The 27,497-nt window shown below is 45.4% G+C and overlaps 1 protein-coding gene across 1 annotated transcript in view; it reads right to left on the bottom strand.

Moving 5' to 3' along the window:
- LOC146209852 (neprilysin-21-like) overlaps window positions 1-17,692 on the bottom strand; it is a 45,937-nt gene extending 28,245 nt beyond the window's left edge. The window contains exons 1-2 of the mRNA XM_084587461.1: window positions 17,615-17,692; window positions 10,747-10,877 (exon numbers count right to left, since the gene is read on the bottom strand). Coding sequence (XP_084443587.1) covers window positions 10,747-10,872 — 126 coding nt within the window. The 5' untranslated portion in view covers window positions 10,873-10,877; window positions 17,615-17,692. The remainder of the gene's footprint in view (window positions 1-10,746; window positions 10,878-17,614) is intronic.
- Between the last annotated feature and the right edge of the window lie 9,805 nt (window positions 17,693-27,497).

The raw sequence follows: 27,497 nt of genomic DNA, 5'->3' as shown, positions 1-27,497 counted from the left end.
GCCTTTACTTGGTAGCGTGCAGAGACTCGGGGTTGATGAAGGATTGAATCTTCGAAGTTGGTAAAATATATACAATCAGGTTTAATGGCAGATTGAGAAAACGTATTTACATGAAAAAGAAGGGTATATCAGCAAAATGACAAGCGTTAAGAGTTCATAGCGAGAAGCGTCTGGATGAGCCGTTTACCCAGGACTAAGAGCGTCATTTCGTGCTCTGCAACGTCCTTAAAACCCCCTATGTCCCGCCCCTCTCTGAAGATGCTGACCAACCAGTTCCAGGGCACGTCCCTCAGATTTCGGCATCCAATCGAACACATCACTGCACTGATGGTCTGATGCACTGACTGATCCGGTATTGTTTCGTTGGGCGTGGTCACTTGTTGGCAGGTAGAGCTTGGCAACGGCGAGGAGGTGCATTTCTATTCTCCAGCAAAGATCCGATATGGTGGTTCCGGCAAGTGGAATTCCTTCTCAGAAACCCAAGTGCATGTGCGCGCCACATACTGCTCCCAGCATTGTCCCTTTCCGACAATTGCAAATCTTTCCTGCATTCCCGGGAATTCCTCTAATGGCCGTATTCGTCATGCTCCTTTCTTGTCCTGTACGTCAGCGGACGTGTCACTGTGTCGTCTCCTTTGGACAATAGGCATTCCTCACTTGGCAATAGCGCTTCTCGACGGGAAGGGTGAACAATTGAACAAAAGCACATCCAGCTATTTCTCACAGGGCCACGTTTCTTTGTATTTTTCTTGACGTTCCCTTGACAGGGTCAATTTGGCATTTGCAGGGTCTCGATAAAGCAAAACAGGCTCACACAAAAGGGGTCATGGAAACAGGCTCACTTAGAGCCCTTGCACCAACAGCACATATCCACACCACATATCCATGCCCACAGGCGAACAATAGAGCGCGCAAGTGCGGACCATGCACGGTCATAACAAGGCGTAGAATCCAACGGCCAAGTCTGCCTTTCAAATTTTTCAGAGAAGATAACCAGCAGAGCATGGTGTTCGGTCACAACTGTGAAATTGCGACCATATAGGTAAGGACAAAACCTTTGTACAGCATAGACGACGGCGAGACATTCCTGCTCGGTAATGGTGTAGTTTTTCTCAGCTGGAGTCATGGTCCGACTGGCGGAGGCAATCACTTTCGCACGCGAAGTTGCATCGCACTGCAGAAGGAGAGCGCCAAGACTGTGACGACTGGCATCAGTTTGCAGGATGGTAGGAGCGCTGTCACTGAAGTGGCCAAGAACGGGATCTGATGTGAGGGTGTGCTTTAGGTCGTTAAAAGCAGTGTTACACTTTTCAGTCCACATGAAAGGGCTGCGGGATTTAAGTAGTTCATGAAGTGGCGCAGCAATATTTGCAAAATGCCTTATAAATCGCCGGAAATAGGACGCTAGGCCGAGGAAATTGCGCGGATCTGTAGTCCGTTGCGGACGAGGAATGTTCAAGAGCGCGATTATTTTTTCAGGGTCTGGGCGACCAGATGTCAAAATCACCAGATGGCTAACCAGATGCCCCAATATTTTAATTTCCTTCTCTGCACAGTGGCACTTCTTGGTGTTCAGCTGAAGGCCCGCTGAAGCAAGACACGTGAGGACTTCATTCAGGCGCGTGAGATGGTCGGTAAAAGTTGACGAAAAGATAACAATGTCATCCAAGTAGCGTAAATTGTTTCTCCATTTGAGGCCACGAAGTCAGTATCGATCATTCTTTCAAATGTTGCGGGTGCGTTACAAAGGCCGAAGGGCATAACAATAAACTCGTAAAGTACGTCAGAAGTTGCGAAAGCGGTTTTTCTTTGTCGTCCTCGTGCATATTTTTTGTCAATAACCTGAGCGGAGGTCCAAGGTCGAGAAATATTCGGCGCCTTGGAGAGAGTCAAGGACGTATCAATACGCGGCATCGGGTAGACATCTTTGCGGGTAATTTTGTTGAGTGCGCGATAATAAACACAAAATCGTACCGATCCGTCATTGTTTTAACTAATACTACTGGGGAGGACCATGGGCTTGTTGATGGACGAATAACATCGCGACGGAGCATGTCATTGACATTTTCTTCAATGACGTTTCGTTCGAGAAAGAAACCCAATAAGGTCGTCGGCGTACAATTGAGTTACCTTCAGTAAGGATGCGGGGATGTGCAACACTAGTCCGTCCCAGTGGTGGGGAAGTGGCATCAAAAATGGCTTGGTTGGCTTGGAGCAATTGCAGCAATTCTTGGCGTTGGTGCGGCAGGAGGTTCGGATTAATTGTCTTCGACAGCATGAAAAGAGGGACTTGCGATGAATCACGTTGCGGAGGTAGCTTGGCCGTGAGCACCATCATGGATATAGGGTGAGCATCCACTATGCATGGCAGGGAAATTCCTTTAGTCAGCACGAGGGATTCACGGGAAGTGTTAGTGGCAGCTACTAAGCTCAGTGCTTAACGCCTCAGTCAGCGAGAGCTGATAGAGGCCCCGCACACAGCTCTGCTGATGTGCCGTGCACTGTTCGAGTGTGACTCGGGGTCTGCGCTGGAGGCCTGATAAAAGAAAGACTCTTCATCAACCGGCTGCCCGAGGAGTGATGGTGGGGGGCGAGGGGAACGTCGCGGCCACAGGTTCCGGGTGTAGGCGTGAGCTTTTTAGAGGTGGGATCGTCGGCAGAGCGAGACGTATAAGTCTGCCTCATAGGGCCACAGGGTTTGTTTAAACTGCTCCCGTGCCAGGCTCCAAAACGATATATGCCTAAATGTGATTTCAATACTGCGGCATTCAAACTATCACACAGGCAGGCCTTCAGGTTATTTCATTCACCTCACTGGTTGTTCAAAGAGCTGCCATAAATAAAAGGACATTACACAAGAAAGCAACAAGCGTCAAAACAGCGCTGTGACAAAATAGCAGATGGATAAGAGCAAGACAAAAAAACAATAAAGGTAAAAATTGACCCGGGTAAAAGCCTCCCACTGTATAAAAAAGAGTACATAAATGCACAGCACAGTGACGAAACAACACACCGTAATAACGAGATGACTAAACAGCGCAGTGCAATATGGTGCAACGCAGCGGGGAGTGGTGAATTGTCACAGTCGTATACCCGCAGCCTCTAAAGGAGAACCCATGCGGTCTTGGATGCTTCGAATCACACTGCCGATTACGAAAATTCAAGGCGGGTCTCACCTCTGGTGAGAACTGCTTGCAATATCGCGCTATATTATTGCGGTTAAATGGAGCAAACATTTATATAAGTATAGGTAAGGAATTGGTTATACATTAATACCTTTCATATACACATTTACTTTGCTTTGAAATGCACCTTCGCAGAGGGCACAGAGGTCTCTGAGTTCTTAAAATCCAAGTGTGCACACGGTAAGAAAATAATATTTTACATTGTTGCATTATGTTAATAATAATTTCACGCCTACCGAGGGTTATGCTCTCCTGGAGTCTTGATTAAAACGCGATAGCTGCTTTTGAATAAATATCCGAAATGTGACGCCTTCTACAACGCAGAGCGACACCTCGCCAATGGCTGCAAAACCCAGTACATGTTTCTGGAATTCATTCTATGCGGTACTAAATAAAATATGATCATCATTATGGCAGCTTTTTTTTTTTTTTTTGTTCAGGAATGCCTCTGGGCAAGGCTAACCAATATATAAATTGCCGTGGGGTTATTTCGGGATGGACATTCAGCAAGCTACTATCTGATCATGGCGCAAATAATTTGTTAATATACAGACTTGTCCGTGGAAAATATAGAAAAAATGTACTGAATACCTATTAACAAAAAGCAGGAAGAAAGCACAAGACTAGAGCTGGCACATTCATGTGCAGAATGAAATTGGATTTGTCGTTCCCTCTTTCCTGCCGATATATGGTGCAATATGAGCGCTTTTTTATGGCCGAGTTGAAGTCTCCGGGAATACAGTGCTCTTCAGACTCAGCGGATAGGTCACCTGAGCTTCGGTGGCTAAGACACCAGCCTCTTTACCTTGATACAGTGGACGAAGCTGGGTAGACGAAAACATTTCTTTCCGAGCTGTACATTTTAGCGGTGACACACGTAAGGCGCCCTCTTTCCCCACAGTCACGTTGACCGGAAAGAACTAGAAAATTCTCTCGGCGTAGATGGAGCCGAGCCGAAAGGGTTCCTCAGTTTTTTGCGTGAACGCCGCTGTGAGGAACAGGGGGCCTGGCGTGTCTCACCGCTGAATTAAAACAACTCGCGACTACTGGGCGATCAGCATCAGCACTCATATCAAGATGTTCAAGCCGAAATTATTTATAAGATGCAATGTCGTCATCTCTACATAACTTAAACGTGCTAAAAGATCCAGTTTTAAGGTTATTTATGAATTGTCCGATACTAAAATAATGCCTAAAAAACCGAAAATTGCAACACGGCCTGTGCATAGAAGAACAATAAAAAGTGACTGCACAAACTACAGGACAATGTCTATCCCATAAGAGCTTGCATACACTTCGAGAAAACGCGTGCTCCTGTCAAGCATTTTACCGATTATATCCAGTAAATAACCCAACTCGTTACGCCTGCATTAAAGAAGCAAAACTGTGCTTTTAATATTTTAAGATTACGTCAGTTGCACAACTGTAGATAATCGTCCTGTACTGGCATCTTTTTGTGCATAACAAATTATATTATTCCCATGGCTATGGAATATTGTTGGAAAAGGTAAAACATGTAGGTCTCAAATGATTTAGAACGGTGTTTGGGGGTATTTTATGGATGACAGTGTTAGGATTCAAAACAAATACAGCTATTTAAGCTTGGAAAATCTGGAATTCGGCAAGGAAGTACTACGGTATTATTAATATTCTCTATTTATGTCTCATATAGCGTTTTCGACACCAACGTCAATAATCTTGCGATATACATATTACACTGCCACAGCTCTAGACCTATAACCCTTGCTCTAGATATACCAAGTGTCTACTAAGGACCTTGAAGTTTCCAGCAAGGTATAATCATGCCACACAACAGTGGCTGCCACACAACCCATTATCAGAAATAGAATAAACAATGTTGTGTCTCAGGAAATCATTTTCGCTAGAGGCCTCAGTTTTTGCGGTAAATCGTATATTACAAAAAGAAAACGGAAGTCTCTGCGGAAAGTGCAATAGGAGAGTGCGAAAACATTAGCTTTCCTGCGACGTTGGCGGCTCCTAATAGACACCTTTGTTAACACCCAAGCAATTACCCACTCCATTAACATACAACCTTCACTCCTCGACCTCCAGTGCTGTCACTAACGGTGAGCACCCATTACGTCGAATGGAATGCTCTAGAACTTTTTGCAAACCTTCCAATTGTCGAACTTCGACAGCGGCATTGAAGGCATCGCTTTACGAGGTTCTCCAAATGGCAGTTGGGCTTCGTCATTACTCTGCCTATCACTAACTACATACCATTCATTATCTACTCATAATTATCTAATCTGTAATTGTCTATAACTAAATATACCATTAATTCGCTATCATCATTTATCTTATAGTGATCATCTTATGAAACCGTAATTCTGCATAATAAAGTAATTAAATTAAAGTTAGGCAAGGAGACACAATCTACCCATTGCTATTCACAGTTTGCTTACAGGAAGTGTTCCCAGACGTGGAATGGAAGTAGTTAGAAATCAGGGTTGACGGAGAATATCTCAGCAATCTCAATTCGTTCATGACATTGCTTTGCCAAGAAACTCAGGGGACCAACTGCAGCGAATTGTTAATAATCTAGACAGAAAAAGCGGGAAGGTAGGCCTGGAAATTGATATCCAGAAAGCTAAAGTAATGTTCAACGGCCCGGAAAAGATTAGCACTTTAATATAGTGAGTGAAGGACTGGAAGTGGCAGCCGAATATGTACACTGAGGAGAGATATGAACAGCAGGTCCGGATCGCTAAAGCGAAGTAACTAAGATAATAAGATTGGGGTGTAGGAAACTTGGAAAGTACTCACAGATTATGGCAAGCAGCTTACCAGTACCACTCAAGGAAAAAGTATATAACAGCAGCGGCCCACAGGTACTCGCCTATGGGGCTGAAACGTGGAGCCTAACGAAAAGGGTACAATTTATGGCGAGAACAACCCAGAGAGCTGTGAATGGAAAACGGAAGGTGACGCGTTAAAAAATAGAGAGCGTCAGAGTTGGTCATAGAAAATACTCGAGTTGACGACACTCTAGTGGTAATGAAGAAGAAATGGGTATGGGCAGGACTTTCATTGCGAACAGAGGATGGCCGATGGTCGCTAAGGGTAAGAAACTCGATTCCAAGAGAAGAGAGAGAGAGAAACAACTTCTTGCCCTAGATGTCGTGAATTACGGCAGGTGGGTCCTGTGTGGCCCGCAGGTGGGGGCGACATCCTGGGCCCACGAAATAAGTGAAAGTTGTGTGTTCTTGTCTGGCTTGGTAAGGAGTTGGTGCCAGCTTACCGCAGAGGGAGCTGGCAGGAGGGCCCTTGGGGGGGGGGAGGGGTATTCTCTCGATGTGGTAGAATAATAGGTGAATGTTGAGGCTAAAACGTTCGCAGGGGTCAAGTGGGTGCAGTTAGCACTGGACGACATTAATAGGAGGAACATATAGAGGGCTTCGCCCTGCACTGGGTATATTCCTACTGATGATAATGATTATTTTTATGTTGTCACTCATTTTCAGCATCAATAACTGTTATTGACCTTCCGTGGTGGTGTAGTGTTTAGGGAACTCGACTACTGTGCCGAAGGATGTGGAATCGAATCCCGGCTGCGGAACGCATTCTAAGGAATATCTTACAGCTCTTCATGACTCGTGTCAAGACCCGTGTAGCTAAGAAAGCAGAAGCCCGACAAGTCCGCCGCAACAGCTGCATAGCGTGACTAGAGACGCTCATCCTGGTACTCAGAACGTGTCACCAAATGCTTCCACGCCGACGGACGGCGCGGCTGCAACTCGGTCACCGCCCGCAACAAAAGCAGCCCGCGGCGCAGCGCAACGCAGCAAACAACTCCTATCACTTCCTCCAGAAGCACTTCGTGGGATATTCCGCCCTCGCGGTGAGCTTCAACTAGATCGGATCCGAGACATTAAACTAAGAAACGCTAACCAGGAACAGCTGAAGACTCTGCTCCCCTCAGACGCCTTCCTCCGGGTCCACCCTACCAACCACACATTCATCGTGGTCATCTCGCTGACCGAACTTGTTCTGCGTCTCTCTCATGCCACCTGCTCAATATTGATGGCCAACAACATCCCTGTGCGGCGTACACAGCACCCATTCCTGGAGTCATCCATGGCATCATCTCACAACCTTACTGCAAAGAAACGCCTGCAGAAGTCTACCGCTACATCGTGCAAGGCAACCCTAGCTACAAGATCTTGGCCTCTAGGAGGATGGGGAAGGCTAGCTCTATACTAATTAGGCAGCCCGGACGCCTGTACCAACTGCAGGCAACCTGGACACAGATATGACATCTGCCATCTGCCTAAGGCGAACCTCTGCCCGCGATGCAGAAAAAAATCACCCGTCCAAGACCCCCCCCCCTGCATACGCAAATGCATCTTATGTGAAGGCCCACATCTCACCGGCACCGGCTTATGTAAGGCATGCAAACTTGCTACATCCCGCAAACCGGCTAAAAAAAAAACAGTGTGCAACCCACCGACTCTCAGTTCACAGGACTGGCCCTCACTACCTCCAGCGCAAGGCCCTCAGTTGTAGTCACAAACCTGGGCCCATGCAGCTGCTCAATTCAACGCGTGCCCTTTGCCATCATCCGCCCACTTTGTTACAGTACCGCCATGCCAAGAAAACCTTGCGCAGTTGGAAGCCCAGATAAGTGCCACTTCTGGTGTAACCTCCCCCTCCGAACCCACCATCTCCACACTGCCCACAACAGTTAACGCACCAAATGATCCCACTTTACTCGTAAGTGTTCTTAACCCATCTGTTTCTTCTGATTGTGCTTTTATAGAAACCGAAATAGATTCACCACAATCTCACTGCTCGGTTAAAACCACTTCGCCCAAACTCCCCCTTAACTAAAGCTCATCTGCAAATGTTTGCTGAAAACCATTACATCTTGCAATTCACTCCAAAATTTTGGTAGCCCCCTGCTTAAAAACATGAACCCAGAAAAAGACAGGAAATGTAGAACAGCGAGGGCACAAAGCTTACACAAACAATATGAAGAAGGCCCCAGTGTAGCATATGTAGATGCGGCCCACGCGCGCGAACGCTTACTGAAAAACCAAAATTTCTAAGCGGGAATACCCTCATCTAATCGCATAGACTCTCATACGGTCCGCATCATTATTATAAAATATCTAACATAATATATGATAATGTACAGGACACTATGATAAGTTATGCAATTGTATGTTGCTTGTATGTGAGGTTATTGCCTCATACAATTTTTTATTGTAGAGGCCACTTATGCAAACACGCATCGTAAGGTACTAGCCATTATTAAGAAGTACGCAAAACGTCTCTCTGCTTGCTCAATTCTTACCGATTCTACAACAGAGGCGCAGGAGGCAGCCATTGCGCCATGACATCCACGCCCGCCGAAAAAATCATTTCGGGATTCTAAAACAACTATTCTAAACTTTGTCAATAATTTAATACCCCCAACACTCACCACCGTTGACGTTTTTAGCAACCCCGACAATCTGTCACCCTTATTTGGACACCCGAGCATGAGTGCCTTTCCGGTAATGAGGCTCACTCCTTAGCCCGAGGCCTCACTTTCCACGCTGGGGAGGAACGGTCTTCCTCAGAGGAAGGGGAGTGCTTGTTGTTCTTTCCTGACATACTTACCTACCACCGCGAAAATAGCAGGACTTTCGACCCGCTGCCCAGAATCTCACAATAACATAAGCTGCCCATTGGCGCAAGCTACAAACGCGCACAGCCCAAAACCCCATTCTTCTTCACGCCCACTTTGTTGGCTAGTTTCCTTCTTGCAAGATCTGTGACTTACCTGGCAACTTTCTACACACACTACTCACCTGCCCCACATTCCCTCATCCTCTTTCAACAGAGGTGACCCTAGATTACTGGAAGAAACTACTCACCAGTACCTCCTATAAGGACCAGCGCAAGATCATTACATACGCTCTCGCTCGGATAGCCCTCCAAGGGCTTTTCTTTGCTTTGTAAGAGGGCCCTCCGTACATGGAGGAGCTCTCAGATTCCATGTAGGGGGAAAAGCCCCCACCGTCTGTATTATTGGGAGTAAATGTTTCTACCACCACCGACCGCTTTTCAACAGAGGCGAAAAGCAAAGCGCTTGTGTGCTGCGTGTTGTCAGTGCACGTTAAAGAATCTCAGGTGGTCGAATTTTCTGGAGACCTCAACTATGGCGTCTCTCATAGCTTTAGTCGCTTTGTGACGTTAACCCCGACAAAGCAAACCCTTAATTGTTATAACTAGCAGCCATATGTGTCATTTTATCAATATATTTATTATCATTAATCACTACTCATAATGACTGATGACTCGGTATGGCATCCCCAGGTGATGACGTCCCATCCAGCGACACATTTTAATGACATATTTTGGACAGGTTTTCCGAACACAGCAGACTCTGGTAAGGCTTCCGCCTCAAAAACTCAATGGTATTGATATCAATGAAAATGAAGAAGGGTTGAGGGAGGAGCCTCAGTTCACAAGCCAAAGTTTCGACAAGAGAACTTGTCACGGTCTCGGCCAAGTAGGCACGAGTGCGTTTCCAACCAAAGGGTGACGCGAAAGAGATTCTTCGCTGGCCAATGCATTATAGCACACTACACCAATGTCGCACCCCAGACCGACTCCAAGCACTGGTATCTATTTTATTTGAACATTTAATCATTGCCCTGTTCCTTTCAATAAGGGTGACAAAAGAAAAGTTCGCTCTGCAGCCTCCAAATCGCGAAGTTGTATATTTTGTTGAGACATTAAACCACATCCTCGTTCTTTTACCAAAACCAGCAATCATTAACATAAAACGCAATTCCCTGTAGGTTATCCTTTATATTTCGCAGTTAGGGCAGTAATGATACACCACTCCCACACCGCGGCACTTTTAAAGCTGAGCTGTTCTGCTGCCTTCATGGCTTTAAGGCGAACGCCTTTCTGGGCGTATGGTGTCGTTCGTGCGCGTGCGCTGAATGTGTCCGTCAAATGGATGTGTCTCATGGGTATGTCTGCCGCACGAACTAAAATTTGCCTCCACCGAAAATCGAACCACTACTCCCCAGATTCCAAGCCTAGCAAGATAACTACTACTCTACATTGGGTTCGTGAGAAACCGACCGTAATTCCTCTTGCATATTGGGAGAATAGTAGTACCGATGATAATGACACTACAGCTACTGGTAACGATGGTAGTACCGATGACAATGACGGGCATTTAGTTGTTAATGGTGATAGTAGCGCTACAAATTATGACGATTCAAGAGATGAGAATGAGGATGTAGTCCGTTAAACAGCCGGTAAAGTAGTATTCGCCATTCCCACTCTTAAGCAGGCTCAAGCGCAGCTTCGTAATTTTTTTTCTGTCTTTTTTCTGTGATATTTAGTCATTGCAGGTTTTTGTGGGCTTATCTCAGACGCTGCTCTATCGTGCACACCCTTGAGACTTAAGCGATGCAGCTCTGCGCTGAAAAAGCTTTTTATGATTTACAACCACGGCTCGCACCACCAGAGACGCTCCAGTGAGTATTAAAGGGGCGATTCTAGTAGCCCGTGACGATGCACCGAGAGAGCGCACCTCTTCGCCTGTAAACGGGTTGGTGAACCATTCCACCTGCTTTTTGAAGCAGACCGATTCGGCGCCGTACTGCCGACGCGTCATGCCGCTCCACCAGTCGTCGAGGATTCCTTTGTGGTTGTACATGGAACCTGAGATTGAATGAAGAGATTAAGAAATACAAAAAAAATTTGGAGGACGCTTAAGCTTCGACTTTAAGAATGGAACGCGATAGCACAAGAGACACTGTAGTGCGCCCGGCACTGGTAGACGCAACCGCTTTCATTACACGTCTCTCAAGAGCGAGCTCATGTTCCGACGCTTCATGCCCTAGCGGTCACGTCATCGCTTCCCCTAGCGGCCTCTGCGACAGAACTTTCGGCTCCAGTTCGCGCGTACAAGCGTTCCTTCGCTTACAATGCAGTTGAGGCGGACACTGAGAAGGGAGGCTCTGTTTCGAATTCCTACATAGCGGAACTTGCTACACTCATTTTTATTTATTTATCCTCCCGGGACGCAGAAGCGCTGCCAGCCACCTTGCCGAAACGCGCGAGCCTCAAGTTGCAGTCGTAGTTCGTAGATGAAGATCTCGGAGGCCATGCCCTGCTCTTATTCCGTGCGCCACACGCATGATGGCGCTACGTGCACGCCAAGCGAAGAGGAAATACAGCGGAAAAGTAATTTGTCACTCGCCTAACTGCGTGTTCTGTAATTCTGTGATTTACATGCTCATATTTATTATTATTATACGCCACAATACACTTCTCTAAGGGACGTTTCTGAGACAACACCGCAATCAATAGACGCGCCTTTGTCTATTTCGAGCAATCTAGCTGGCGTGGAGGAGTGGTTAGCATGCTCGTCTCGCACCCCGAAGGCCCACGTTCGATTCCTCATGTCGGTGATTTTTCCTACTCGTTTTTGTTTATTAACGCTTCTGGGATTTTTCGCTCTCGACCAACGCCGGACGACGCGGAACGGCGGCCGCCGACGACGGCACCGACTTTTCTGCGGCACGGGGCTCTTAACGCTACCGCGTTAATATTGTTACGACGTTTATTTAGACAGATCTTAGGCTGCGCTAGAGAATAGCACACAAGAGCGGTGCAGAACCAGCCTCCTCCTCTTCAGCTTATCCCGCCAAACCTCATCTTCCTTCAATAAGGACTGCGGGAAGTGCGTGACACTGCCCCCTTCGCAGACGATGCCCGCCGGGCGAGCCAAGGTTCGTCACGTTGATAGAAGGGCTTCATGCGGGCCACGTGGACTACTTGAGTCTTCCGAGAACGACGCCCTTGGGTGGTCACGCGAGAGACTACAAAGTTTACTGCGCTGAGGTGTTCCAATACAACGAAAGGGCCAGTATAGTGGTGCAACAGTTTCTGGCACAAGCCGCGCTTACGCAACGGCGTCCAAAGCCACACCAAGTCACCAAGGACATAATTAACATCTTCATGACGTTTGTCGTAGCGTTGCTTGTAGCGTTCCTGGGAGGCTAGAGTGCGAAGTCTAGCGAGTCGACGAGCTTCTTCAGCCAAAGAGAGAGTATGCGCTAGTGTACTTTCAGCAGGGAGTGAGAAAGGCAGAAACGTGTCCAAAGTGCTTCGTGGAGGTCGTGCATAGGGAAGAAAAAACGGACTGTAGCCTGTCGTTTCGTGCTTAGCAGTGTTAAATGCGTATGTTATAAACGGAAGGACTTCATCCCAGTTTTTGTGGCGGGAGTCGACATACATTGCGAGCATATTGCTAAGCGTCCGATTGGTGCGTTCGGTAAGACCGTTTGTTTGTGGGTGGTAAGGAGTTGAATGGCGAAAATGGGATGAGCAGAGACGAAGAAGTTCTTCTACAACTTCTGCCGTAAACTGTCGGCCACGATCGCTTATTAACACACGAGGAGGCCCATGCCGAATAATGATGGACCGTAGGAGGAACGCCGAGACATCAGAAGCAGTGGCTGACGGTATAGCAGCAGTTTCACAGTACCGCGTAAGGTAGTCTACGCACACTATGACCTAGCGGTTTCCGTTGGAGGAACGGGGAAACGGTCCTAGAAGATCAATTCCCGCCTGTTCGAATGGGGTTCGTAGTGGCGTTATAGGCAGAAGATGACCCGGCGGTGAGCAGGTTGGGTGCTTGAAACGCTGGCACTGGAGGCAGCTGGCCACATAACGTTGAGTAGTTTGACGCATCTTCGGCCAATAAAAACGTTCCTTAGTCCTGTGCAATGTCCTTGCGAAACCCAAGTGTCCAGCTGTGGCATCGTCGTGCATTACCCGAAGAACCTGACAGCTAAGACTTGTAGGAACTACCAGAAGAAGCCGCGCACCTACTGACGAGTAGTTCTTCCTGTATAGTACACCGTCACGAATGCAGAATGAGGTCGTAGGGTTCCGGGATTTTGCTGCCTCAAAAAGCGGCGCCAACTCGTTGTCGTGCCGCTGCGCAATCTTGAATTCACCAACATCAGGGAAACTTGTAGAGATAGCATCTATATATTCATCCAAGACCGCATTGTCGCAATCAGTAGTTTCAAGTGGCAACCGTGACAAGCAGTCAGCATCACCGTGCTTACGACCACTCTTAAAAGACACAGTAAAATTGAATTCTTGAAGGCGCAAAGCCCACCGCGCAAGGCGTCCACAGGGGTCACGAAGGTTTACAAGCCAACATAAGGAATGATGGTCCGTCACAATTTTAAATGCATATCCATAAAGATATGACCTAAACCGTTGCACACCGAATACAACAGCTAAGCATTCCTGTTCAGTTACTGTACAATTACGCTCAGCCTTGCTCAAAGAACGGCTTGCATAAGCAACGACATGTTCATTGCCATTGTGGCGCTGTACGAGCACAGCACCAATTCCAACTGCGCTGGCGTCAGTGTGAAGTTCTGTTGGAGCTGATGGACAGAAGTGGCGTAGTACTGGTCCTGATGTCAAAATAAACTTTAACTGACGAAAGGCGGAGTCACAATCGGCAGTCCACTTGAAAGGCACATCTTTTTGCAGAAGACAAGTAAGGGGATATGCTAGATCAGCAAACTTCGGAACAAAACGCCGAAAATAGGAGCAGAGCCCCAAAAAACTCCTGAGCTGTTTTAACGATTTCGGCGGTTTAAAACAAGTGACAGCTTCGATTTTTTTTCGGATCAGGCCTGATTCCATCCTTGTCTATGAGATGTCCAAGTACCACAGTCTGGCGTTCTCCAAAACGACATTTCTTGGAATTGAGTACCAGACCAGCTTTCTCAATACACTCCAAGACAACCTCTAATCGACTGTTGTGTTCATGAAAAGTTTTCCCGAATATCCCTACATCGTCCAAATAACACATACAAATGTGCCACTTCAGCCCGTGCAAAACTGTATCCATGAATCTTTCGAACGTGGCTGGAGCGTTACATAATCCAAACGGCATCACATTAAATTCATACAGCCCGTCTGGGGTGTTGAATGCCGTCTTTTCTTTATCTTCCGGGTGCATGGGGATCTGCCAATAGCCTGATCGCAGGTCAACTGAGGAAACATAGGAGGCGGAATGTAAGCAATCAATGGCGTCATCAATACATGGCAGGGGATACACGTCCTTCCTGGTAACAGTATTCAGACGTCGATAATCAACACAAAATCGCCATGTGGCATCTTTCTTTTTGACTAGAATCACAGGGGCAGCCCACGGACTAGACGATTCCAGAATGATGCCCTTATGAAGCATGTCACGAACTTGTTCTTCGATTGTTTGGCGCTCTGATGGGGATACACGATAAGGCTTCTGGCGGATTGGATCAGCAGTTCCTGTATTGATTCGGTGCTGAGTACGGGAAATGGGAATCCGTGGTGGCGAGTCCCGAGAGAAATCGAAATCCGCAGTATGTTTCGCCAGAACTTCCACTAAACTGTGACGGTCACTTGTTGGCAGGGATTTGTTAATCATGGCAAGAAATTGTCTCATCTTCTTCTGAGCATGCGGTAGGCTGGGAATTGTCTGTGCTGAGCACGGCCACTGATTTAAAAGTGCCTTCGTCAAAGTTGGCAAGTTTTAGACCACGTGGTAATATAACAGATTCGTTAGAGCAGTTAGTCGTCCACAAAGAAGAATGGCCATTCATGACTGAGATGATGCAGCGGGGAATCAGAATACTTTTCTTCGCGCAGTTGAGGGGGAGTGGTTCAACCACAGCGTCGAACGCATCACTGGCACAGCTGGAACTAACAACTCGTATAAACTCTGCTGACATTGCAGGAATGACTATGTCTTCCGAAACCGAAAGCGTGCTAGGATGGGTCCGCAACACCACATAATGTTGTCGCACTATCCCGAGCAAACATAATTTTACGACCAAGGCAGTTTTTAAAAGCGAGACTTATAATAGAAATAGTTGCACCCGTGTCCAACAACGCCATAGCACGTACACCGTCCACAAACACTTCAATTCGGTTTTTTAACATCGAAATGGGCAGAGGCATGGGTAAGCTAGAATCTTTTGCGACCTCACCTCCATCGGCCGCACTCACTAGTTTCCCGGAGGTGGCGACCGTCGTCGGGGAGAAGGGGATTGTCGTAGGCGCCGAGATGGTGGTGTCAGGCTACGGTCAGAGGCCGGTGATTCGTTTCGGTGCAGCACCATTCTGCGTTCTTGTCGGCTAGCTGTTGCTCTGTACTCATTCCGGCCAGGTGTTCTTCTATATGAATCATCATTGTCAGCAGGAAGCCTTGTACGGGAGTTCACCCACTGTCGGCGATACTGCTGGTGCGGACGACGGTTGCGGCAAAAGCGGGAAATGTGGCCGATCATTCCACAGGCATAACACACTGGCGGCTCACGTTCATTCGATGAATAAGGCTCATCGTCGCTTGTATTAAACGTTACATGCTCTGGATGTGGTCGACGAGGAGCACGAGAGTGCTCGCTGTTGTAGGCGTTGATGGTGAGAGGCTGGATGTTCGGGCGTATGAGCAGCAGAGCATCGGGTGTCCGAAGGAGACGTAACAGAGGTATCATAACAGGTAGAAGATGGGCTGTCTGACTAAGAGGTGCTCCTGTAGACGGGTCTGACGTGGCCCCCAATATCCTGATGCCTCCGAAGCTCTTCGCGGACGATCTGGCGAATTGCATCTGCCAGGCTTGCCGTTTCAGACACATCCACACTAGCGACAGTTGTCACATTAGGCAGCCGACCAAACTTCGGAATGATACGGCGTCGCTTCAAAGATTCAAACGTGCGGCAGTGTCGTGTTGCATCAGCGGTGGTATTCAAATCCTCCTTGCAGATGAAAAAGTTGTACACATCTTGCGCTATTCCTTTGAGGAGGTGGCCCACTTTGTCTTCTTCTGTCATTCGATCATCAACTATTCTGCATAGCTTGAGGACTTCTATATAAGTTGGGCTGCTGGCATGGGCGGCGTTGAAACATCTGCTTGCGCCATCTCCGTCCGTAGGGGGGGTAGCCCAGCAATTCCCGCGGTCCTTATTGAAGGAAGATGAGGTTTGGCGGGATAAGCTGAAGAGGAGGAAGCTGGTTCTGCCCCGCTCTTGTGTGCTATTCTCTAGCGCAGCCTAAGATCTGTCTAAATAAACGTCGTAACAAGTGTGGTGGAGGTGCGGGGTAGAACCAGCTTCCTCCTCTTCAGCTTATCCCGCCAAACCTCATCTTTCTTCAATAAGGACCGCGGCAAGTGCGTGACTTAATGAATGCAGGTATGTGTGTGAACAAAGCGAACGTGGATTGTGTGCCGGAAACAATAAAAAGCAATTTTCTTCATTTAAGAAGAGATCGCACGCGAACCAAAAGTGATAGCAGTTATCCTTATGATTGATTAAAATTTTTAGGTGGTAGTTGCATCTATACCCGGCGGCCTAATCATTCGTGCTGCCTTGACATGGAAAATAAAACTTGCACAAGTGAAATTCCATCGCTGCTCGTCGACTGCATGCGCATAAACTTCCAATCCACTGCGCGCGCTCAAACAGACAAGCGAATAGTGTGCAGGATATCGAATCACGTGAGAAGTTTCAGCAACGGGAAGAACGTTCAGAACGTTCCTCCGCCCTGCCCTCCACATATCTCCTCGCTTAGACCATCCATTTAAAATCAACCCCGTACATGCGCGCACAAATATGTTTAAATATTCACCACTGCTACTTGCTATTTCACAATGGAAAAGTTTGCCAGCAGATGTCGCTACCATACCTGACCATAGTTCATTCCTCAAGGCTTTGGAGCGAATTGAATGTTAAACTGACTTAATTTTCTTAATAATATTTTGCAATGCTTATTACTTGTTTTCCTTGATGTACAGTGCTGTGTTATTTCTTTTTCATTTCAGCCTACTGCTTGGTATTAAGCGCGCGCATACCTCGTTTCTTCAGAGTATGTAAAATATAACTACTGTATAAAAAAAAAGGAAAAATAGCAACCTGAATGACTTGTCTTTTTTTTTCTCCTTTCTTTTCCTCCTCTCTGACCCTTAAGTGCAATTGTTACTTATGTGCCTATTATAACCAACTTTGTTCATGTGACTCCTCCCCCCCTATGTAATGCCTGAAAGGGCCTTTCGGGTATATAAATAAATAAATATAAATAAATAAACATCCAAATTCTAATAAGGCGGCCTACGATATGCATAAAGAAATGAGCTTGAACGTACAGACATGTAAAGCGCAAAGTCTTCAAGTCCGTAGTAGAAAAAAAGTTAGCTCAAAGTTTGGTCAATGCAGGCAGCATTGAGAATATGGGATAAACGTTGTACATGTTTTGACTGTCTGTATAGGTTTGCGAATGAATAATTGTAAAAGTTTATTTGTGGCATTAAAGTAAAGTTTATAATTTCATTTATGCTCATAACTGTCTTTGACGTTAAAGGAAGCGCCGCTCCAGAACTTACCGTAAGCGCCGAATCCCAGTGTGAGGTAATAAGCTATAAGGGTCCCCAGTGCGCCAAAGTTGATGGACCTTGAAATAGAAAGAGGTACATGTTTGCTCCAGCAACTGAAATGTGACACTCGTGCAAAGGTTACCACGTCTTGCCTTGCTTCTATATCGTCAAAAATAACTGACATCTGAAGTTTTCACAATTTAATCATTTTGAAGCTGCGACAAACACTATTTCAAAGAAATTTATTTGTATTTGTAATTGCTGTACAAAGTCATCCATACTCAAGTCTCTGAATATTTAAACATTCCGGTTTTACCGGGAGGATTTTTGAGTTTGACGCAAAGATATACTTGTAAACCAACTATGTTAGCCCTTATTTACGCATATATCCTGAAAAGGTACATGAAATACATTGCAGCTATGTAATGTAATGCCTATCATTTTTGCTTAGCTGAACACTGCTTATCCAAACTTACAAAAGTCACAAATAATACATCCGCGTATCTGCTAACCTACGATATTGTATACTGCCATCTCTGTAAACCTTCATAATTTTCCGGTTGTGACGAAGAATGATAGGTTTAGGTTACCTCGTTTAACGTCCAAAAACGACTCAGCCTATGACCGACGCCGGAGTGTAGTTCTCCGGAAACTTTGACCACGTTCTCATACGCACATGACAAGAGCGCGACGCTTTTCGCCTGTATCGAAAAGCAGCTGCCGCGGCCAGGATTGAACCTACGTTCTTGGCATGAGGAGAGCACTAACCACTGACCGACCGCTGCGGGCCCCTATCGAGTAGTGTATGCATGCGAAATTTGTCCCAGCTCATTCCTTGACATACACGCACAAGAACGACTGGGCAGGTCTAAGTATGAATATTGCGGAAGTTATCGAATAATTGGCCTGGACCTTACTAGGTTATCCTCCTCGCAGTCATATGCTCGCCACCATCTAGGTTTCATTTTCACACTTCACCGATCCAAATTAGAGAACGACGAGATTGTCATTCGTGCCGAGAGGACCGGCCTACGTATAGAAAAAAAGAGAAAAAAACTTCAGCAATATGACGTCCGCTTTGCAGTACGATGAAGAGTTAAAAAATCCTACAGTCACGTGATTGTCCGTTGGTGCACAATCTCGGAAACCAACAAGCTTATCCAATAAGTACTTTATAACCAAGTCGAGAGGAACTTGTCTAGGTGGCAAAGCGGGCAACACAAGAGTGCAACCTAAGAATAGAGTGTTTAATTACACTATTTCACAACCCACTCTTGTTTTATGCGACGCCCGCATGCAACGTCAGGATGCGTCACGACTACTATACCATTGACTCAAAGCAGTTCGGTTTGCTGATAAGTGGAGCTTGTAGTAGAGCTGTTGTATGCCGCCATTTCAAGCCTCTAAGCTGCGAACTGCTTCTGTGCTGGTTGGTTTCCAGTGAAGTCCATCTTCTAAACAGGTCGCTGTTAATGGCAAAGTGTGCGGCGACCTCGTTGTCTTTTTCTGGTTCTGTTACCACCAGTAAGTTATTCCGCCTGGTTAGGCGCAGTGGTGTGTAACCCGGAAAAAAAAAACAAAATAAAAGAGACGAGGACCTTCGTCGGTGGGTTAAATTGCTGGCGCTATTGCCCTTATTACGCTTTTCAAAAGTCCCTCCCCTCACTGTGTTAAAAAAAGCTCTGCCGAACAGTGATGTCACGGATAAGATAGCAAAGCACCGATGTCATCCTAATTACCAACTGCGCATTCGTGAAGCTCTACGAAACCCAGCAAATACTTTGATCCTGCAGTCGATTCATGCTGAAGCCCAGGCATGTGTCTCAAGGTCCACTCAGCAACACACCTTTCACTTCGCATGCAATTACTCGTGGCTGCCTTTGGATAATGGTAGACTATTGTTTCGTCCTCAGAGAGGAGGCAGCACATATATACTGTTCCCCATTATCAATACCTGCCATAATTACTGGCAATTAAAAGCATGCTTTATGTGATTTATTCTTAAAACAATGTGCAATGAAGTCGTGGAAAATGTTGGCTGTCGGATTGCCGAAAAATATCACTGAGTAGCTCACACGTACGGACTTTCGGGGCTCACATCATTTTCTTCAAATTGTTTTCTGTCTTTCCTAATGTATATGTTTGTGTGATGAGAACACTTTGGCAAGTTTTTAGCCCCGGTGAGGAATTGTAGAAATGTATAAATGATACCCGATGACTGACTTAGCTATCGCATGGTAACCGAAAACGATGGAGTCGCTAGTCACGCTAGCGGTAAGGATATAAATGCCTCTATGTCTGCACCACAATCCAGCTGTTTCAAACATGTCGGTGTTTTCGAAATCCCGAAAGCCTATATAAAGTGATTTTACACGATTCACGCTCGCAAGTTGTTTTCCTGGAGAGGTGCAAATACGTATTTTCCTCCACTTCTGCGGTGTAATGAGTACCCACTTTGCATGTGCGTATCCTTCGTCAGTGACACACTTGCAATACCAACGTTCATACAAATATATTTTGTTCTTTAAAACGATGGTTATGTGCGGTACAATACTAAACTTTGGTAAGGCTGCATGTTGTATTCTTCAGCTGATATCCTGAGGTAAAATATGCAACATGACGACCCACTGTTGCGCAACAGAGCACATGCATTAAGGTCATTCAACAACTTCATTTACGTTTGGGGTCTCAGTTTTGAATCTATCTGAACAGCTGAACACTTAAGCCATCTGGCGAGTAATTTGTGTTCTTCCTTGGAAGCTGGTCAGGATGTAACGTTAAATATTATCCGAGCTCTAAGTAGACGATCAAATATGCGTGAATATTCAGTGGTAAGTTATACACCATGCCTGAGACTGAAATATTATTTCCTTGGATAAAATAGAGATCACTAGTAGGGCCGCTATCAGACTGCAATGTGTTCGTAATTTATGCAGCTTTAAAACTCTTCTTTCTACACAGCCCGTCCTGTTTCACCTTGAAAAGGATTGCAAAAATGAAATCTCCCAAGAGGGTGCACGTTTTCCACTAGATTACGACGGAACCTGGTAGCCAGATGTATAGAAGAGTGCATTACGTGTCTAACAAAAGCATTCAGACCACAGGCACACCTTTTACATCTATAAAATGTCTTTGCACCTCCCGAGGAAGCACGAAGACTGTTTTGCTGCACGGTGCGACTGCGCACAGGCAGCCACCAGAGGAAGGGCCCGCAATGGCGACGGGGTCATGTAATCAAATATGGCAGAGTACATTCTCCCGCATTGTAAAGAGTTTGCAGGTTTTTATTTCCGTTGTATCCGCTATAATTCACCATCCATCAAGGCTGCCGTGTTAAAATCTGGTCCTAAGGGGCTCGGAATGTCCTTGCTCATTGGGAGTAAAAAGCCACATACATCGACGAATAATATGTGCTGACATAATAAAGTTCAGAGATGCGGTGATTTATAACAATGAGATATAATACTTTCTGGATATCCCTCCTAAATAATACAAATAACAAATTATTTTAAACTATATACTCTGAACTTTAAAGTTCATTTGGCTGTTTAAAGGTAACTCACGGACTAGCTTCCAGCCAGAAGAAAGGCGGATGGACGACACCATGCGGTAGGACTGAAAAAAAAAAAACAAAATTATTTCTTTTATTCTCTGCTTTATACTCTAGTTCCGATTGGTCGCTGCTGTAAATCACAGAAGAGGTTGAGCGTAATTCACATGTTTTTTTTTTTGCAACAGTATTCGCTTCTGTATGGAATACGCAACTAATTTTGTTGAGCAAGATGGTTATTCTATACACTTCACAAATCCTTGTTAGTGCTTCCTGAAACGCCCGGCACAAATGCTTATAATTGCACTAATTGACCGCCCGATGGTGATGTTCGCCGGTTCCTCGCTAGCCCAGTATGCAAGAAATACTATTTTTTTTCATTAATTCATTTATTTTATTGATATTTCTTCAACACAATACATATCACTGTCTGGATCTTTAGCCAAGGGCTAGCTATGGACCCATGCATTAAAAGCAACAAGATCATTGAGGACAGATGTTTTTTACTGCATCTCAAAATATTACAGATATAAATGGTGGAAAAATCTAAAGCGTACAAGCAAGTTAGTTCACATTACAGAAATACAGAATAACTAGTGACTGCATAGCAAAATAACGCACATACAAATGCAGAAAAAGAAAGAAAAATAAATTCAGAACCCGCAAGTAATGGCAAATTAATATAAAATAGAACAGTGTGCAAGGGCCGATAGCAAAAAAAAAAAAACAAAAAAATATGATAGCAAGAGCAGCAATCTTTATACAAAATAAACTCAGCTGCCTTATAAGTGATTATTCGATGATAAAAGTGTATAGCAAACCCAAAGTCGACAACACAGAGAACATTGAGAGATAAGCACTAAACGATTTAAGTTGTAAATCAAGTAATTATTGGTTACAGAAAAAATGTCTTTAGTTTAATGGAAGGATAAGACGTCGCTAAGAGTGTACAAGAGATTTTATTCCACATTTTTACCCCTTGATACTTATAGCGGCGCTGCCCATTGTCGTTGCCAGATGTGGGGACCAGAAATCTTCCCTGTGCTGCTGAACCGCTGTTAGTTGGGGGTCTATGAATTGTGTTCAATGGAAAGGGGGAGGCGCCGGACAGGACTCTTAGTACGATTAACGCAACGCGAAAATCTCGAAGCTGCAGTGCCGGCATTATTTGGAGTCTAAAAAAACAAAAGGCGAGAGGGCGTATTCGGCGTTGTGAAAGTCATTATTTCCAATGCAAGCTTCTGCAGGCGTACAACAGGTTGAATGCCCATGATTCTATTCAGTTCAGTTCAGTCGTTCAGTCGTGTCTGACTCTTCGTGACCCTATGAACCATGTCACGCCACGCTTTCCGGTCTCTCACCATCTTCCTAACATCACATAACATCATCTGCAGTGCCTCGAGGATGCCATCTAACCATCGCGTTCGCTGCCTACCCCGTCTCCGGCGACCCTCAACCTTTCCCAACATCAAATCTTTCTCCAGCGACTCCTCTCTTCTCATCAGATGACAAAAGTAGCTGACCTTTAACTTTAGAATTTGACCCTCCAATGAGCAGTCAGGGTTTATGGTCGACAATATCGACTGATTTGATCTTCTGGCAGTCCAAGGAACTCTCAAGAGTCTTCGCCAGCACCACAATTCAAACGCCTCAATTCTTCGGCGGTCAGCATTTTTCACAGTCCAACTCTCGCATCCATACATCACAACTGGAAAGACCATAACACGAGTTATTCAGATCTTGGTTGGCAGACTAATGTCTCTGCTCTTTAATAGGCGGTCAAGGCTAACCATTGCTCTCTTTACCAGAAGCAGGCGTCTCCTAATTTCATGGCTGCAGTCTCCTTCCGAGGTAATCTTGGAGCCCAGGAAGAGAAAATCTGTCACAGCTTCCACTTCTTGTCCATTGATGCTCCAGGACTTGATAGGGCAAGACGCCATGATCTTTGTCTTTTTAATGTTCAGTTTAAGCCCAAACTTCTCTCTTCTTGTACGCGCATCAGAAGTCTCTTGAGTTACACTTCATTTTCTGCCATTAAAGTGGTATCATCCGCATATCTAAGGTTGTTGATACGTTTTCCAGCAATCTTCACTCCAGCTGAAGACTCGTCCAGACCGGCCTTCCTTAGATACACTCTGCATATAGGTTAAATAGGCAGGGCGACAGTATGCAGCCTTGCCTCACTCCTTTCTCAATCGGAAACCAATCAGTAAGACCATGCCCAGTTCTGACTGTGGCCTCTTGCCCTTTATACAGGTTCCTGAGGAGACAGATGATTCTATACAGTAGGTTAATTGGGACTGGAAATAGCTAATGTATATTGTTTTTAGTGCGTGTATTTCAAAATGCCGCCGAGCTTTAACCAGAACGAAGCATGCATAAGTTAATTTGCTGCGCAATTTTTCGATATGCGGTTTCCAGTTTAACGCAGCATTTAAGGTTACACCCCAGGTACTGAAAAGCTTTAACTTCTTCAATTTTGTTATCTCCTATTGATATTGCGGAGCAGGAACCGGAAAGCGTGGCGTGACATGGTCAATAGGGTCACGAAGAGTCGGACACGACTGAACGACTGAACTGAACTGAACTGATAAATATAAAATATTTGGTTTGGCTATGTTCAAAGTCAGCCTATTTCTTAAAAAACATTTATTGACTCTCTGAAGTTCCGAGTTTAAAATATGCTTGGCTCTTTCAACGGAATCAGCGGTCACCAACAATGAGGTGTCGTAGGCGTACATAATGGCACGGGTATTATCTAGGCAGTCAGGTAAGTTGTTCACGTAAAATGTAAAAAGTATGGGCCCCAGTACTGAGCCCTGCGGAACACCTACGGAAATCGAACGCGAATTTGACGTGTGTTCACCAATATTAACACACTGGCGTCTCCCAGTTAAATCGCTTGTGAAGAAATCGAGTGATACACCTGTGAACCCACATCTTTCTAGATTCTTGCCTAAAATATTGATATCCACTGTGACGAATGCCTTCTTAATATCCAGGAATGCGCCAATAGCGATATAGTTATTATTGAGTGCTTCATTGATTAAGTCTGTTATAGAAAGCACAGGCGGTGTGATCGACTTAAATTTCTGAAAACCACGTTGGGACGTCGACAGAACTGTATATTTAGTCAAGAAAAGCGTAATTCTTTTAGCCAAAAGTTTTTCGAAGAGAGTGTTGATATAGCTAAGGATTGAGATCGGCCTATAGTTTCTGAGTTTATTAGGATTCCCAGTTTTGTAGATAGGGACTACCCTGGCGAGCTTTAGAATATCAGGATAGATGACAGAAAGAAATGCTTTATTAAATAATGAGGCTAAGGTAGTAGCTAGGGCACCACTGTTATTTTTAGTTATGCACACCGGAATACAATCTATGCCATTTGCCTTAGTGGCATCCATTGAATTATGTACACTCTTTACTTCGTCACGGCTCGTTTCCATAAAACCGAAGGTCTTTTCACGATACTCAGGCAGAGAAGCTTCGTCCGTGAGACCCATAGTTTAGAGTAAATTAGCACCCACTGAGCGAAAATGATCTTTAAACTGATCTGATAGCAGATGTTTTTTTTTCGGAGAGGGCCAGATCAGGAAGTATCCGGTTTGATGAGGTAGACCGAGCTATCGAGTTCACTGTAGCCCAGGGTTTCTTAGAATTGACTGCGCATGCATTTATTTGGTTGCTAAAATATAGCGTTTTCTTTACACTCAAGGAGGCAAGAGCTTTATTTCTATGAAGCTTATACTGCGCACTATAATATGCATTCCCTCTGTCTTGTTTCATTTTGGTGTGCCAGTGGTCGCGCGCTTTTGTCGTGTTTAGAAGAGCTGCTGTCATCCAAGGGCACACAGGATGTGTATAGTATATTTTTTCTTCGTATAGCTACAATCATTTACCACTGCTTTAATTCTATCTACAGGCTGCGACAATGTTCATTGGCCTTCATTTCGGAAAGGTCAGCAAAGCTGATTTCAGAGAGCATAAGTGCGCATTTCTGGTAGTCTATTTTCTTTATAGGTCCGCACGTGCTGTCAGAAGTTCTGTGGCTATCTCTATCTTCTACGCGGTATAAGATGGGAACTGCGAGGTGATCTGCCACTGCTGTATCGTATTCCCCAGCCAAAGAACAAGGTGGCACGAAATTGCATAGCACATGGTCGAGGCATGTCGAGCTAGAACCTACGATTCGTGACGGGGTAGATATAAGATTCCTAAATCTATATGAAAATAACAGGCCAGCGTATTCACTGTGGTTGGCGCCTAAGGTATAAATATTAATATTGCCCACAATGGCTGCATTTTTATTCATTTCTGTTACGTGCATAAAAACAGATTCCAGATTATTCACAAATAAATTGCGATCTGCGTGGGGGCTCTATAAACAACACCAACCATGACACCTTCAAGTTCAACGAATAGAACTTCCGAACTGTTACAGACGGACTTACAAACCTAGCCCCCCCCCCCCCCCTTCTCGTTTATTAGAAATGAGGGGGCGAGACCGAAATAGATATTCGGGAATGTTATAAATTTCACCAGGCATCAACCAGGTTATTGTAACAGCTATAGCGTCGTAAAGAAAGCTGTGCTATGCTAGAAACGCACAAAGGCCGTCAAAATTTCTAGCTATGCTCCTTACATTGCAATGGAGCGTGGTTCATTTAACGTGTAAAACTTGTGTGTTGGTTGTATGGTCAGCATTTTGAACGAACTAGACTATAAGGCAGAGGTCAGAATTTGTACTAAGCGGATCATGTCCGAGGTGTCTGCTTTTCGCGCCAAGATCCTGCCAAGAGACACCCATGCCTATTTCCAATTGCGAAATTTCTTTGCCGTTATAGCCCTAGCTTGCAACACTTTATAATCTGGGCAAAAATGTTCATTTACGAATTCGAATACTGATCTGGAAATGCAGAGGTCCGATGTGATTAAGCGAGCTTTTTTTTGCCAATTCGAGCAGCTTATCACGAGCATCCCATGACCTGAACTTGACGATAACATTAGACTTGTTCCTCTCTTGTATTGGCACTCGATGCACGACGTCACTATCGTTCACCGTTATCTGCGCTCCAACCTTCGTGGCAAGAGTGGAAACAATGCTAGTCAGTGGCTCACTGTCAGTCGCTGTCGGCGACAAGCAGTATATATTTGCTGTATTTTGTCTTCTGTTCGTAATTTTTAATAGCCCGGAGAGTCCTCGATAATATGCTTCAGGAGACCATGCCGAACTATCTGTTGTACAACTCACATTGCGTGAGTGCCCAGCTGGCCTTTTTAGTGGTTCGCATGACCCTAATGGCAGGTACTCATCATAAGCCTGAGAACTGCAGCCGCATCGGACCGCTTCCAGCTTCTGGGCTCGGTATTTGCATAGAATTATAACTTCATATAACCTCCTAACAAACATGACGTGAAGTGCTCATACCAATTTACAGTAATTATTGGATATTTATCCGATGGTTTATATTGAACACAACAATGGTACGGTATGCAGTTGCCTTTTCCTCTTAATGCAATTGTTTTGTGTGAGCGCTGTAAAACATCGGTTCGAATATAAATATTTGTTACATGAAATGTGTCCAAGGGCAGTAAGCAGATGCAGGTGCTATGCTGAGTTATAAATAGTTACTAGAGTAATGGATAAGAATGTTTTACCAAGTGCTTACCGATGAAGAATATTAGCCACACAGTTACTGCCTCCGGCTCAGGTGCAAGGCACTGAGCCCTTGAAATACGAAACTCCTCTTCCTCCTCAGCTCAGTGCATGCCGACGCGTAAGAAAAATTAAGAAAACAAGTCACGGCGGCACCTCACCAGCCCCAGCCTTGCCAATGTACTTACAGCTTCAAATGAATGCGCAAATGCACCAAACCCTGATGAAATCGTCGGGGAGAGAATGCACGACGAGATGTCTATATCGAATCGGTGGCGACCAGTAGCACGTTTTAAAAATAATATGTAAATTAAGGGCTGTACGCAAAGCTTTCAAGGGAAGGCCATCTCTATAGATTACTTGCCTTAGAAATTACCTCAAGTAGCGTTTCAGGGGGCGTTTTAAAGCGAACTTTAACTGTAACCGTGTTAGGTGCACCGGGAGTGCGCCCTATTAGAAGCAGTGCAACTAGGTGAATTGTGGATGGTACTGTGGTGGCACCTGGAGAGAGGCGTGGGTCAAGTCGAAGGTGGAATTGTAAGGTTAAAAGAAGAGTAGGAGGGTAGGCGGTAGAGAAAAGTCACGAGCATTCCTCTGACATTTGGGAGTTGCAAGGCGTACATGGCTCCACGTGACAGCTCGGCAGCTTTGAGATAGCACGCAGGCATAAGAATCGAACCCTGGGA

This window comes from Amblyomma maculatum, chromosome 1 (assembly GCF_055883805.1).
Source record: "Amblyomma maculatum isolate TAMU_Amacu chromosome 1, ASM5588380v1, whole genome shotgun sequence".
Classification (NCBI taxonomy): Eukaryota; Metazoa; Arthropoda; class Arachnida; order Ixodida; family Ixodidae; genus Amblyomma; species Amblyomma maculatum.
This window is presented reverse-complemented; position numbering and strand designations above follow the sequence as displayed.